This window comes from Dendrobium catenatum, unplaced genomic scaffold (genome assembly GCF_001605985.2).
Source record: "Dendrobium catenatum unplaced genomic scaffold, ASM160598v2 fragScaff_scaffold_23, whole genome shotgun sequence".
NCBI classification, from domain to species: domain Eukaryota; kingdom Viridiplantae; phylum Streptophyta; class Magnoliopsida; order Asparagales; family Orchidaceae; genus Dendrobium; species Dendrobium catenatum.
In genome coordinates this window covers 139,830-155,550 of record NW_021318485.1, presented here as the reverse complement: position 1 = coordinate 155,550, position 15,721 = coordinate 139,830, and the positions used below count along the sequence as shown (strand labels likewise).

Genomic DNA, 15,721 nt, shown 5'->3' with positions numbered 1-15,721 from the left:
CACGGAGGTTTCATTTGAATAATTTTTTTGTGCTTTTTTAAAATAACTTTTTTAGTACAAAATTTTTTAATTTTAAAAAAATTTTATACTAAAAAACTGCTTTAGAAAGCAGCAAAACAAACATCACAAACGATCGGACTCTAATGTGGCTCGACCAATTTCAAGATTCAATATTCACAATAATCATCTTAATAGCGATGTAGACAAATACTCCTGGCTCTCTGTTTTGAATACTATTAATACAAAGAGTACCAAAATTTTTTGACAAATTACTATTATACACAATAAGAAAAAAACTAAATTGGAAATAATGGCAACAACAATCAATACCTAAACTAAGAAACTATCAAACACTTTCTTGATACTGTATTAATTGGTTTAGAATCATAGAAAAATATTTCTCCAACTTGAGCCAAAAACAAACCACAATATTTTTAACATTTTTGTGTGGTGTTTGATCATATGTGATATTTGGTGCTTAATCAAACTCAACAGTGTTAGATGTTTTAAATAAATATTATTATATGATTTTGATATTTTATGGATGAGTTGATTTAGTTATATTTATCACCTCAGTCTATCTTATTATACTAACCCTTGAACAGCATTGAAAAAGTTTAGAATTCATTTTGTTATACTGCCAAAATAAATACTCCTAAAATTTTTTTGAATGAGTAACAACTCTCTTAATCAAGAGAAATTATTAGGTGCGGAGTCCTGACGTAGAGATATGTCTGGACATCCATTTAAAATGTGACACATGAAGTACGTTTTTGTTGCATTTTTTGTGTGCTATTTACCTGCGTTTTAGTTGCACTTTTATTGTGCTTTGCTTAAAATTCTGCGGACACATTAAATATAAAAAGTAAAAAATAAATCCAATTGAATATTCATGTGTCAACATTTTATTAGAGTCTGGACGTATCTCTACGTCCGGACTTTGCACCTAATAATTTCTAGAAAGTCTGTAAATGTGCTTGATTAATATCTCTTGCTACTTATTTTTCTATGTCAATAAATATGAAACATATATAAAAAGATTTGCATGCAAATATCCTTTGAATCAAAATAATAATATGCTGAAAATAAAATTAAAATATATAGGATATTTAAATAAAAATAGGGGACATTTATATCTTTTCAAAAAATTTAAATGTCTTTTAATTTCAAACTTATTATTCATTTTTTAGGCCTAATAAAAATATATCAAAATAATATTATATATTACTCTTTGAACGGCGAAATCATTTTTTTTAAGTGCGAAGTGAGATATTTTAATTTTAAATTAAAAAACTTCAAAGATAGCACAAGTTTATTATTATGAAAATTATACTTACATAAATAAAAATACATAATATATGAAAATATCTTAAAATTTTAGAAGAAGCACCTGCCCTCCCAAGCAGGAGTGGATCCAGGAAAAATTCTTGGTGGCAATTGCCAAACCTTAATTTTATTTTTCTTTCATAAGTGGCAAGAATAAAGATTTTAACTATTTTGACCACTTTCAATAAATATAATTGCCCAATTTTAAGAACGATTTTTTTTTTTTGTATTTCATCCATAGAACCAGATGATGTAATAAATAAATTTTAGATGATATAATAATCATATAATAATATAATTTTTTTATTAAAATAATTTGAATTCAAACAAAAATAAATATCTTATGCAACTTAAATTTAAACAAATTCAATTTTTAAATTTAATTTAAATTTATCAAAAAATTTTACTTACATATAAATTTAAAAGTTTATTATTATTTTATATTATATATTTAGATATAATTTATAGTTATAAATTTTATATTAAATTCATATTACAATTTTACATTAATAAATTATTGAAGTTAGATTAGATCATTTATTATAATTAATTAAATTTTATAGTATATAAAATAATAAATGAAGAATATAATTGGTTTATCATTATTAATTAAAAATAAATATTATCTACATCATTAAAATTTTATTTAAAAAAATTATTTTAAAATATATAATGTACATTGTAAACTTAAGAAATAAGCATTTAAATTTTTTTAGTCCCCACGTTAATTGGAAAACTTTATCTTGGTAATGATTTTATTTTATAGTCTTTTGAGTTATGATGGAGTAATATCTCACACAAAGTGATGAAATCTTGTGTATTGCTTAGTTGGATTTTTTAAATTTAAAATTAAGCATTTCAAATTTAAAATTAAATTGCAAATGTTACTTAATATTTTAAAATAATTATTTAATTATTCAAATAATTCAAAAATTAAACCAGCTGTTCAAGATAACCGTGACTGGTACAGAGGTTTGTCGGTTGAACCAACGGTTCAAGCTGATTCGATGTGAAAATAATTTTTAGGATGAACCGGACCGACCTTAAGACTGATTCATAGTTGAACCGGTTGGACCAGCCGGTCCGGTCCTATTTTTAAAATTTATATTTCACAATTCTTTTGTTGCCCACCCTTAAAATAGAGACGGTTCCGCTCTGGCTCTCAAGCCCTCTCTTAAAATTTCCTTTCTTTTTTTCTCGTATAAAATGTATGCAGTGCATATTGGCAGCAAAGATAAGGAATCAAAGCCACAAATCTATAAGATAAAATCCTCACTGTTTTTTCTTCATTGAACATTTCAGCATGAAATGAGCCAAGAGATAAATAACAGAAATACATGTCAAATTTCACATTGGTAGAACCAGCCAAGGTAAAAATTGTGTAAAAAATTGTCAAATTATACTAGTATATTCATATTCATCAAATTTGCATTTAGATTAATACTACATATAATATCATAAAAATGCACAAATCTCAACACAAATCTAACGAATATAAATCCCATCGCCATGTAACTTTTTTCCAAAAAAAAAAGGAGAAATATTGTTTCTCAGTTGCTAACTTGTTTGCTTGTCTGACGCCACAAAAATGGAACAGAAAAATCCAAATCATGGCCGAGAAAGCTCCTTTCAATTAATAACTAGAAATTAACTAGATTGCAAGAAGGCCAGCTGCACACACCAACCAACCTGCATGAACAAGCAACATAATCTCAGATTAAGATTTCGTTTGGCGAAAAATTGTTTTGTGCAGACAAAAACGGCGTCCGGGGATCAACCAGAGCATGCCACGTCACTTTTTTGCTCGGTATCAGTGCTCGATACTGCTGTGTACCGAATGGCATGGCGGGTTCTGATTGGTCTTCGGACAGTTCGGTGTCCATAAAAGATAATTTCTCTTGTTTGGCATGACTTTTTTATTATTTTTTAAAATAAATTTTCAATATAAAATATTGTTGCTTTAAAGCTATAAGAAAGTTGTCCCAAATAAAATCTAATATTAACTAATCTTGGACATAATTTATATGCTACAAAGTACATTTGTAAATAGTTTTTCATTATTTTTGCTATCAAACACCATCATGGGCGGATCCCCATAAAAAAAGGGGTCTATATGGGATTAATTTGGAATTTTGACCGCCCTAAAAAAATTATTTTGCCCATCATTTAGAGAGAGGAAGAAGCATTTGTTGAATACACTAAAAAAGGTAATGTAATTATTTTCTAATTTGTATAAAGTATGAGTGAAACTTTATCCAATGAAAAAAGAAATATCTTATTATTTATAAGTTGGGTTAGAAAAGAATTATAAGAAATAAGAGAAAAAAATTATAATTTCTATACAAATAAATCTTTTTTTTAATCTATTTTTTAAATTATTTTTTATTGCATTGCATTGAAATTCAATTAATTTTTTTTAATTTATGATTTTATTTTATTTTATTATTATTATTGTTGTTAATTAAAATTTTATTCTTGGATCTGCCGTGCCCTGAACACCATTATCAAATGACAAAAACCTGTATTAATTTAAGGCGTAAAAGTGGCATACCTCCAAGGACAGCATTCAGTATTGAAGCCTGCTTGACGATGAAGCCTTCAGAGATCTCTATACAATCATGATACAAAATCCATTATCACAGCTAATGAAGAATATTTGAAGCGGGCAATATAAAAGACTTTTAAATGCGTATGTAAGTGGTTAAGTGTTTGTGGGATGGCTACACCAATTTATAAATTTGATTGTGAAATTATTATACAAAAAATAACTTTGCTTTTATAATTATATAACACAGTTTTTCATCATAGAAGCTTTTGAAAAATAGTGAGAAAATAGCAAAAAATGATGAATGAACAAAATTATAGTTACAATTTGAAAAAAAAAAGAAGAAAGTTGTCCCAAATAGCATCAATTATTATGCACGGATGCCGAATGCGGTATTGAGACTAATTAGAATGTGTCACGTCATCCTGTACTCGGTATCGTGGCTCAGTACTGCTTAGTAACGTAGCTCGATACCGTTGGCATGGCACATTCTGGTTGGTCTCCGGACGACGTTCTGCATCCAGTCTCCGCATAGAATAATTTCTCCCAAATGGACCATAAATCACTAAAGTGGTTGTTTTTATAATAGCTTATCGTCCAATTTTGATACTATATTATGCATATTTCATATTTAATTTATAAAAAATACGCATCTCAATTGGGTCTTATGGTTGGGAGCTTTGACCATCAATCAAGAAGTATTGAGTTCGAAGTTTATATATGTCATGTGTGTGAGTTTGACTTAATCGACTCAAAAATTCAATATATATTTTATCTATATATTTTTTAAATATTAAAATAATATAAAAATACATACAACAACAACAACAAGCCTTTATCCCACGTGGGGTCGGCTACATGAATACTCTTTCTCCATTGAGACCTATTAAAAGTCAAATTCTCGTTTAAATCTAATAAAGAAAGATCATTCCTAATATTTTCTAACCAAGTCTTTTTAGGTCTACCCCTACCTTTCTTAATATAAGTCAAATCTAATACCTCTACTCTCCTAATCGGGTCATCGGAAGGCCGCCGTTTTATGTGACCAAACCATCTAAGGCAAATCTCTCTAATCTTATCTTCTACTGGAGCTACTCCAACCTTTTCACGTATATGCTCATTTCGTATCCTATCTCTAAAGGTAAAGCCACTCATCCACCTGAGCATCCTCATGTCTGCCACACTTAAATTAGTATTATGCTTCTCTTTTAATGGCCAACATATAAAAATACATATAAAAATATAAATATTAGATATATAATGACATGTATATAAATAAATTCTTAAAATAAACAAAAAAAAACTACTAATTATTTTTTAACATTAATTGTATTGTATTTCCATTCATACCAGTAGACTCGCAAGTAGTAGTAGAATTCCAAGCGTCGATCCCACCACCGCAAATACATAGCCGTTGGATCACCACACCGTAATCGACATCTTCCTCCCCCCTTACCTTCGTGTCATCGTACCCACACGACCCACCCGAAACACGACAAGCACGACAACCCGTCTCATCGTCACCCGGCACCGAATAAGCAACACGAATGCCATAATCCCACTCCCCGGGCCCCCTCGCCCTCACCGGCGCAATGCTGTACGCACTACTATAAGCAGAACACCTCAACCGCGTCAAATTCACCTCCCTTACAACCCCCGCCGCCACCGAACAACACTCCGGCGGATTGGACGTCCCATACGCCGACGATCTCCCACCGGCTTCCCACGCCGGACAACGGTAGTAGTCTTCGCACCCCATTCCAGACACATTTCCGCAAACTCGCGTGTCGGGGAAGCCGAGTTGGAAGAGAGGGGAGTCGCGGCGGCAGCGGAGTAGGAAGAATACGTTGTCGGGTGCGGGTTGGAGGAATTTGGAGAGCGAGGGGTTGGTTATGAAGCCGTGAGCAGGGGAGGTATTAGGGGCGAGGGAATAGCAGTCGGACATGGTGGGGTCGTTTAGTGTTAGGCGGTGGAAGGCGTAGTCGATGGAGAGGACGCGGTAGGAGCCGGAGGGGATGTGGAGGAGGAGAAGGCTGTTGATGCAGAAGAGGAGTTGACGGAAATTAGGGTGGCCGCAGCCGCTCTGGAGGCTGAAGGGGTAGTCGATGGTTATGTTTCCACAGTATGATCTGCAGGTGGGCGATGATGGGATTAGAGGGAAAGAGAAGAGCAGGGGGAGGAGGTGGAAGAGGAGGAGGAGGAGGGTGAGGAGCAGGGTTGTTGGTGTTGAAGGTGGAGCCATTAAGATTAATTTGTAAGGATTGATGGATGGAGTGGTGGAGAATTAGGTTAAGTTGATTAATTACAGTAGAGATTTCATAAGGTGTGGGGATGATGATGAGAGATGGTGCAGAGGGAACAGAACAGATTCCTTGCTTGCTTTGGTTTTTCTTTCATAAAGGTGCGCGCTTTTGTTTAGTTTTTTTTATTTATTTACTTATTTCTCTTATTGCTTTATTTATTTATTTATTTATTTTATAAGTATTTGTTGATTTTAGAGGCACTTGCATACATTTCTCTTAATTTTTTCAGTATCAAACATTTAAATTTTTATAATTATTTGTATAATATTTAATCTTTTGACATATAAAAATATATAGATTAATGAATTTGGGTGAGAATTTGAGAAAAATAGAGTATATAAGTTAAAATAAAGATTTATATATTAGACGCATAAATATATAAAAATGAGGAGATATGGTAAATACATTTTATCAATATTTTGCGTTAAAATTTATAAACAAGGAGTTGTTTTAGATGAAATAATAATTGAAATATACTTTTAGAAAATATTAAATTTTATATTATAAAATATACATACTCATTGCCATTCAAATTTATATATGTTAGATATTGGTCCAAATTTAAGTTTTGTTTGCCAGAGTCTATAGCTATATATAGGTATATAGGTTGTTGTAATTATAGTCCTTTTGTAAAGCCCCTTAGAAAGGCAAATTATTGCGTCCGATGTCCGGATTCGTCCGGACACCAATCCAGAGCCCCGGTGTATTTGGGTGACGTAGCGCATCTGAATTGGTTGTCCGGACACAATAATAAGAGGAATAAAATTTCCTATGCAAGCTCTCTCCCTCTCTTCCCTTTCTCTCTCTCACTCTCTTCCAAGAAGCTCAAGGGGCTTCTTTCTCTCAAGAATGCATAACAATATAAGTTTAATTTAAAACGACAATCCCAAAGTAAATTCATATATGAATAGATGTTACATCAAATATTTTATGTGCAATTGTTGGAGCATTTTTTTTAAATTGATAAATTAATATTTAATTTATCATATTTTAAATTCAACTCTCAGCCTCATATATTTGAATATATTAGAATAAAACTTTTATCAGATAAGATCCTCTTAATCTTACAATATATTAAAGAAAAAAAAATTTTGTAATGATATCTTAATGTATTCTGCATCACAATGAAATTCAAGGCCTTTAAATTGACATAGAAATTAATGCTATACATATAATATTCAATAATTGCACTAATCTCGATATAAGTTTATAGGCTTTAAAGCCCATCTTGATGTAAAACTCATCAGTTTATCTTTACTTAACTTTTTCTTTTAATATAAAAGTTTTGTTTGGAACAGATTTCTTATTACTTCTTAAAATAATTTTTTAATAAAAAATTAAAATCTCTATTAAAAAATTGCTTTAAGAAACATTAAAAAATCATCTTAAATAGAGCCAAAATGTCTACTCTTATTGAATCATTACTGCAATTCATCAAAACTTGTTTATCCGACATTTATGAACTTGATCCGGAGAGTCCCCAATGTACTAACAAGCAGGAAACTTCAAATTTTTCTTCTCATTTAAAAGATAATAAATATTCAGTCCAAATTCAACAGTCCAACAGAAAGACTGCCAACTCCAATAACTATAATGTTCAGTAGAGAAAGGCTTAGGATAACAAATCCTTAATGAAGATTCTCAATGAAGAAAATATACTTGAAATTTAAAGATTCTAATTTCAATCAGATCCTTGAGAGCTTTAGATGTCCACTTCGACGCTTTCACATCAATAGTTTTTGTTGAGCTGCATGACCACCTTGAAAAAAACCTCTTTCCTGCTCCTCTAAGCATCTAATGCATAATTAACTACATATCTCCCAGGCACAATTGGTGTTGCTGGAAGTAGACTATGTATTCAGTAACTATATAAACACCTCAAAAAACTCAAATTTTTACACTAAAAAATCGAGTATAGATGTAGCTGTAGGGTCGAGCTAATGGTCCATTCTTCTCAAGCAGATTCCTCCTTGGATCTGTCATCAGAAGAGAAAGAGAGAGAGAGAGAGAGGTTCTTTTTTGAATCTTTGGAATAATCTGACAAAACTGGTAGAGAGACCCTCTCATTGCCATGAGACACTGTAAAGGTTGCATTAGTTCTCTAACTTGCCAGATAATATGACTGAGGAAACCATCTCATAAACAAGCAGTGCTTCAGCTTCATTATCAAAGAGAAGAGAGCATAACAAGGTACATGAAGAACTGCCACGGCGAAGTACCTAGAGAGGGAGGAGAGGTATCATCAGCCCGTGTGCAGAAGTGGCAACAATAGCATAATAGTTTCTTATTAGTCGGTTGCTTATCTACCCTTACGTTCCATTTTATGAAGTTCAAATAAGTTAGAAAAACAAAGCAAAAATGAAATCATCCTAAAAAATCTATCAAGGCGAGGACTGTTTCGAGTGTGGTGATGTGGATAGATGGAGTTTGCCTGCATCAATGTATCATGCTTTTCATCAATATTTTAAATAGAAAAAATTTAGGTCAAGACATCCTGATCAAATTTTAATCATGATGAGCGTAATAGCGGTTGAATTTGCTTTGAAATGAGAGTAATTAATGGGACATCAATCAAAATTTGTATAGCACTTATCACAAATTAAATCCAACAGCTTCAAGACCCATACTCATAAAACAATTTGTTAGAATATTTTGAGTATGCTTACATGTGCCTTCATAGATATTTAACATGTAGTCCAAGAGTTACGAGAAGAGACTCGCATCGAGTGGACTCCATAAAGGAACTCACCCAAGGAACATTAAACCCCACTTGTCTGGCCTACAAAGAAAGGTTGCTCCTCTTGGGGGCAATGAAGGATCTCGTCAACCAAGTAACTTGTCGCTTGCCCTATGGAATGGAAAAAAACACCAAAGTGCTCGCCCCCACTCAGGGTGATTGCCTTCATACATCACACATCTAAGCCCAACTACAAAAAAGCATCTACCAAGAGAGTCCTCAGCTCGCCCTACCATGACTAAAAAACAGCTAAGTTTATCTTCTCCACATCGTCAGTTCACTTGTCTCCACCTCTAGGCGATTTGAGGCTCAACATAGATCATTAGCAGCTCCCAGACATCATCCTTCAACCGGACACCCCTTGCTCAATTACTCACTAACACACTCAATCAGCACATACACGACGCTAATAAACTCGTCCGTACACACTCACATTATTGAGCTGACGTAAGTCAAGGATAGTCTGTATAGCATTTTACTTTTTTACTTTCTTGGGATGTACCTTTTTTGTAGCTATGAAAACCCTATAAATAAAGGGCGATGATTAACAACTTATATCTTTTAACTCTTTAATATTTGGAGATCTTTTTTTGCTGATCTTTTATACTAAGTTTTTGAGCACTTTTCTCTAGCTTTTACCTAACATTTTCTTTTCCCTCCATTCTTACACAGATTTCAGGCCACTTCTTTAAGAGTTTGTATGTTAATAAGGTCGGGTGCCATCCACGAAAAAATTTAGACCCAACATCTTGGACCATTTTTTTTTTTTTTTACATTTTAAATTATCTTTCAAGGAATTTGATTAAAAGATAATGGAAAAGATAGTAACTTCAGAGCATTTTTATTTTAGCAAAAAGATCATACCAGATAGGGGCATGAGCTGATGACAAGTCAAGGAATGGATAGGGCCACCTGTATGAAAAGAGATCAAACAAACAAAACTTACACAAGAAGCTATTCATCACAAAAGTTTCAAAATCAGAGTAATAGTGAAAATTACCAGATTGATTTGCAAATATGGTATACCCATTGAAAAATCACGTAAATTGATGTCCATAACAGGAAATATGCAATTCGAAACCAAGGGAATTGCTGACAAAATCATAAAAAGGAAAAAATCTGCAAAATCAGTAGCATTCATTGAAAATAACATGATTGTCCATTAGGCAAAAGAAAAGAGATGTTTACCAAACAGTTCAGGGCAGTGTCACCAAGGAGGAAGACAGCATTTATTGAGTGCATTCCTATTTGTAGCTGCAATAACGATTAACAATTAACCTTTTTTTTATGATGGCAATACAATATTACAATTACAATGTAATATAGAAGTTTTGTTTTTTGAAAACCTTTCAGGAGGGTAATACATGCAGTGCATTACAAGTAAAGATGCCATGAAATATCACCAACAAAACTGAACAAACAATAGCATTAGAAGACACCAAAACAAACAACTTGAAGCGTGGACAGATCCTTATGCTGTTTCAAGAGAAAGGTGACAACAATTTTCTTCCCAAAAATTTAAAATATTATGCATGTTTTTGTAAGCTGAGATAAAGCTAGTTATGATAATTCTGCATATGCCTTTATTTTTTTTTTCACTCTTCTGTTATTTAATTCGTCACCTTTGCAACCTTATTATAAACTTATTTGAAAACTAGTTTTTGCATTGGATCATTTAAAAGCTCATGTTCAGAATGCAACCCATAGTCAGGTTCTAAGCCACTGCCTTAAAAAATTTAAGATTACCAAAAAAAATTATTCCACAAATAATTTCTTGCATGCAAAGTCCACAATAAATTCAAAATAGTTAAATATAACGAACGTATTATGTTGATAGTGACAAAAACATAGAAAATTAAACAGCAAAAACTGCCTAAAGAATTTGATTTCTAAAAGTGTCGAGAGAACATGAAGCAGGATGTTATGTACTGGCTTCAAAGTTGCATATTCTAAGGCTTCATTTGGGATGACTTTCTTACTACATCTTAAAGCAGTTTTTTAATAGAAAAATTAAAATTTTTATACTAGAAAGCTAATTTAAAAAGCAGTAAGAAAGTCATCCCAAACAAAATCTAAATAATGATAAGATGTTAAGATGCTTGTTTTTCTTGTACACAGGAGACGTGTGACTTGTTAATAGTCCAGCCAGAATAGGACAATGAATGCAGTAATAAAAAACTGTTGATCTACAGGATACGGATACTTACAAAATTGAGGTCATAATCTTTAATGGCTAGAAACGGAAATATGATAAGCCAAAAGACAAAATCCGTAAGCATGACAGCACCTGCATTTGTCTGTTCAAAGTTACAGAGGCACATGAGTTGGTATTCAATATGTATCTGATATGAATCAATGTGCGCGTCAAGAACAAGCCCAAGATATATTATCCTACAAAGTGGAGATGCATTTCCAGTTTCCTGCAGGTATTATCTTCTAATAATTCTTGTGTCATCCTGAGAAAACTTTTTCCATTTGCTTTTCCAGTGCAATGATTATGAAAGTAGCACTAAGGTAGTAAGTTAAAGGAATAAAATCCCCCCCAAAAAAAACGAGATCTTGACATCAAATCTGATGTAGCACATTTTCTATTCAAAATATGGTGTCATAGACTTTCAAAAACTACATCTTCCTAAAACCTCCAAATTAAGAAACCAACAAGATTTAATGGAGTAGTAAGGCCAAGAAAAAAAAAAGTCATGAATTATCATTTCAATCTAACCCAAAACATCATAAGGAAATAAAACTTAACATAAAGAGCAATATACAGATATATAGACAAACTATCTTTCGCTAGCAAGTTATAACCATTTATAGCAAGATCTTTAGCGTTTATTATCGTGGCATAATTGGAGAAATTTTGTATTTGATTTCTTGTTCTCTTTTTTTACAAATATATAGACACATATATGCTTATACTGCACAAAATTTAATAGATGCCTATTTCTTCTATTCTTTTTTTCTTTCTAATAGGAGTAATATTACACAAAAAACAAACACAAAAAATTTATTTGGATCGACTTTTATAGGTGTCATGCACTTCTACTTGGAAGGAGTTTGTAGTAGTCCAACTCACCAAATGCTTATGTGACTATGAGTTTTTGTGTAGAGTTTTTTGGGGAGTACAATATTTCTCTTCTAACAGTAATGAGGGTCATTTTTCGATTGGGCTGTACTAAGATCGGATGGTGACACTCTTCCTAGCCTTGCATCGAAAATAGGCACCTTTAAGTATCTTCATTTGTTAAAAAATAGGCCTGCGGAAGAGCCCTTAACTATAGAGTATGTATGTTCTTAGCATGTCTGATGCTAAGTAACCAGCAAAACCTATGTGGCCATACTAATATTTCCTCACTATTAACCAATTATTCAAAAATCTCTGCTTATACGCTCCTGAACATAATATTCTTGCTACAGCAAACAAAACAGTTATCTTTAATGATAAACCCATAAAGCAAAAGATGCAACACTGCAGTTAAACATATTGCATGAACAATAAAGAGTGCATGTACACGGTATGCATGTTCAAGATAATCTGTTCAGATGGAGGCAAATTATTCTTAATAAGTTGCAATGACCATAATTCATAAACAAAACCCAATGTCATACGCAATGAAAACTTTAACAAAATTAAATCACAATCACAACAATTAAGCACTCATTTGATTATCCAGTGAAAAGACAAAAATAAGCTTTGATCCTATGGCTTTCATAAGTTACCAACCCTATGCTCTAATTGAAATCATTTTCTTCTCTTAAAAGTACCTGATAGATAATTTGGAAGAGATATCCACCTAAACCTGCAGGTTTTCGATTGTTCTGGTGATCTTGAGATAAAGGATTCTTCATTGTATGAGGGCCATTTGAAGCTTCACCATTCATAGAAGAAATGTATGAGCTATGCTCAGAATCCAACCTCATACGGTCAATGCTATCACCAGAAACTTTATTTATGTATTGATAGCACCCATAAGCAGACAGCAACAAGCCAAGCTAGAAGAAGATGCCCAAAGTGAGAACCATGCACATGTTAGAATGAGCTTTTGGAAAGAAAATTCTAGTGGCCATAAATGAAACCGAGCAAGTGTAAAAGCAAATTAAACTCGACATACCCCAAAATAAATTGTAACCAGCATGAAAGTCCACCTGTGACACAGAAAATCACATCAGAGAACATAAGATGTAGAATGATCATTTTTAAAATTACAGAAAAGACTAAATTTGTCAGCAACAAAATCATCTACAAAAAACAGTGAAGTTCTTCATTTGTACCTTAAAAAACTGTGATGGTAGAATTTAAAAAATGAGAATGAAGAACAAGAAATAGTTAATGAGAATTAATCTGACATCACATGAAGGTCACAACATATAAAATGGCATACAAACTCGTTTTCTACACAACTAGTTATATCAAGCTCAATCGCCTCTCGAATTCATCATCATTGTTTTAGTTTTACTTATTCTAGCGAAGAGTCATCTTTTCCTAAGGAGAGTATTTTAGAGACCTCTCTCTCGTGCTAATAAAAAAAGCACAAGGCTCAACTTACAAATGCCTTCTAATACAAGATCACAAAGGCTTAGCCTCCTACGAGACTAAAAATGCCCGTTATTGAATTTTACATGGGCAAGATAGATCCGACCAACCACCTATCCTGCTTTGAGTCCACAATCTCCCTTCTTAGAGTTAGCGATGAAATGAAGTGCAATCTTCTCTTCACAAGCTTTAAGGAGGTGCCACTTGGGTGGCTCTCACAACTTCTTCTAGGGAGAATTTCTAGCTTCTCAAATTTTATGATGTACACTCATATATGCCTTTTAGATATTTAACAGGTAGCCGACGGATCATGGAGAGTAAACTAATACCTCGTATACCTCAGTAGCGTGAGTTCGCTCAAGAGTTATTAGTCCATAAGTTGGCGAGAAAATCAAAAGGAATTCTCCACTCGTCGACAAACACCCATCATCAGTCATACTTGTCATCCAAGCTACGGGAAAAGGTCTTCTCAAGAGGATTCCAGCTCATCCCTCCATGGTCATCTGGCCTTGGAGCCTATTACCCCCTCCATTTGGACATACTTGCCTCACAATTGGGGGCTTCATATAAAGGTTTCCAATGACTTTGGAGTGTTCACCAACCACAACCCTCTCAGATCTTCCCTCACCGGACTCGCCTACTCCTACTCGTCTATACATACTCGACACAAGCGAACTCACCCCGAGACAGAGGAGTAAAATAGGAGTGTTGACACATGGGATCATTAATTGGTGCACTCAGATCCCTATAATAAAAAGTGCATAAGAACATTTGAGATCTTTTGATGCAGCAAACTATTTTTCCACAAAGTTTTCATCTTCTCTTTTCATTCTCACACAAGTTCTCGAGGTATACCCCTTTAGAGCTTACCTATTAGTAAAATTCGATGTTACCCACAAAAAAACTTGAATCCAACATATGGAGTAGTTTATCACTCAACCACTGTTAACAAATTCTGTATGATATTTATTGACTTTAAAAGATCTTGTAATATCTTACAAGATCTTATAATAAATTTTACATCTCCAAATCATTTCTTATTACCATTATAAATTGAGTTTTAGTAGTAATGGTTTGGCATCTCACAACCAAAAGTAAATAAGGTGGGGGAGAAAGAGAGCAGAGGGGATGCCAACCAAGAGAGAATGATGAGTTTTTAAGGTACTCATAGTTTTAGTTCCATTAATAGGCGAAATTTTCGATTATAGTAGGCAAAAACTCTAGCAGCAGAGAAAGAGAGAGATTCATAACACCATCAATAATATTTTCTTCTCAACATGAAGACCTCGTCTTTATAGGACGTGATTGCATTATCTCTTTGTCATTAACATAGCCATAGTGATATTTCTATCATTATTTTTAATTTTTTATGAAGAGAAATCCTTTAGTGTCTATGATGTCTTGCATTTTTTCTTTTATCTTCATTTAGTTTTTACAAAGTTTTATTACCATCAAAATGGGACTATAAAATACAGAAAAGCAATTAAACAAAACATAACTAGCACTGCTAAGTGCTAACTATGATGAATTCTGAGACCATCAATTATAATATATAATATAATAATGTAAGTGGCAGCAGCAGAAGTTTTTTATTCAGGCATCAAAGGTAAATATTATGAACAAGAAAAAAAAAAACAATGAACAATTACATTATGCATGCATACACACAGTTAACGATTGATTTTTGGGAAAGAACAAGAAAAGCATCCACACAACAACAAAGAACAAAGAGAACAGCATGAACTGAATTGCAAAACTACAAATTGTTGAGATAAGAGTAATAATGATGAAGATGAATTGCAAAACTACAAATGCGGCATTCTTTTCAGTCAGAAACCAAAATTGGAGGAAAGGAGTCTCACTGAGTATAGTAGAACAATATGGAAGCTCCATCCACAACAACGTTAACAACAAGCAGCGCCACAAATACCAAAAATGCAATCACCCGAAAAAGCAGCAGCCAAACAGGGTGAATTGTACTAAGACAGGGCATCCAAGCCTCATCCTCGTATGAAGCCCCCATATTTCTATGTTGAACCTCTCCTTCCACTGTCCCATCAGGTTTAGAACCTTCATATTTCCATACCAAAATAGAAGCCCCCGCCATAGAGGAAAGCACCCATATTGCACACAACATGAATCTCCAGTTGATCCAGTAGGAACGATCCATGGTATTGGAAACCATGGTAGGATGCCAAGAATTTATTGATTTTCCTGTTGAAAAATGCATTGAAAGTTATTTCTCTAGTATCTAACTCCACTGCAGCTTCCTTTAA

At 33.1% G+C, this 15,721-nt stretch overlaps 2 protein-coding genes and 1 long non-coding RNA gene across 5 annotated transcripts in view; 1 reads left to right on the top strand and 2 right to left on the bottom strand.

Annotated features, from left to right (window-relative positions):
* Positions 1-2,725: 2,725 nt before the first annotated feature.
* On the bottom strand, positions 2,726-6,144 carry LOC110100531. Its single transcript, XM_020828067.2, has 3 exons — positions 5,222-6,144; positions 3,878-3,934; positions 2,726-3,015 (listed from the first exon to the last, which is right to left on the bottom strand). The coding sequence occupies exons 1-3, from the start codon at positions 6,111-6,113 to the stop codon at positions 2,978-2,980; spliced, it is 987 nt and encodes a 328-aa protein (XP_020683726.1). The 5' UTR covers positions 6,114-6,144; the 3' UTR covers positions 2,726-2,977.
* A 5-nt stretch (positions 6,145-6,149) lies between these two features.
* LOC114579142 lies at positions 6,150-11,155 on the top strand. Its single transcript, XR_003699988.1, has 3 exons — positions 6,150-6,272; positions 10,265-10,403; positions 11,030-11,155. It is a non-coding gene; the product is annotated as an uncharacterized LOC114579142 (long non-coding RNA).
* LOC110100528 overlaps positions 7,673-15,721 on the bottom strand; it is a 9,041-nt gene continuing 992 nt past the window's right edge. For 2 of the 3 annotated variants that reach the window (XM_028692881.1, XM_028692875.1), the window contains exons 2-9: positions 15,308-15,659; positions 13,024-13,057; positions 12,677-12,904; positions 11,119-11,208; positions 10,100-10,165; positions 9,912-10,003; positions 9,776-9,823; positions 7,673-8,393 (exon numbers count right to left, since the gene is read on the bottom strand). In XM_028692881.1, coding sequence (XP_028548714.1) covers positions 8,276-8,393; positions 9,776-9,823; positions 9,912-10,003; positions 10,100-10,165; positions 11,119-11,208; positions 12,677-12,904; positions 13,024-13,057; positions 15,308-15,630 — 999 coding nt within the window. In that variant the 5' untranslated portion in view covers positions 15,631-15,659 and the 3' untranslated portion in view covers positions 7,673-8,275. Of the gene's footprint in view, positions 8,394-9,775; positions 9,824-9,911; positions 10,004-10,099; positions 10,166-11,118; positions 11,209-12,676; positions 12,905-13,023; positions 13,058-15,307; positions 15,716-15,721 lie in introns of those variants that run through there. The other variant, XM_020828064.2, reaches the window with a different exon arrangement.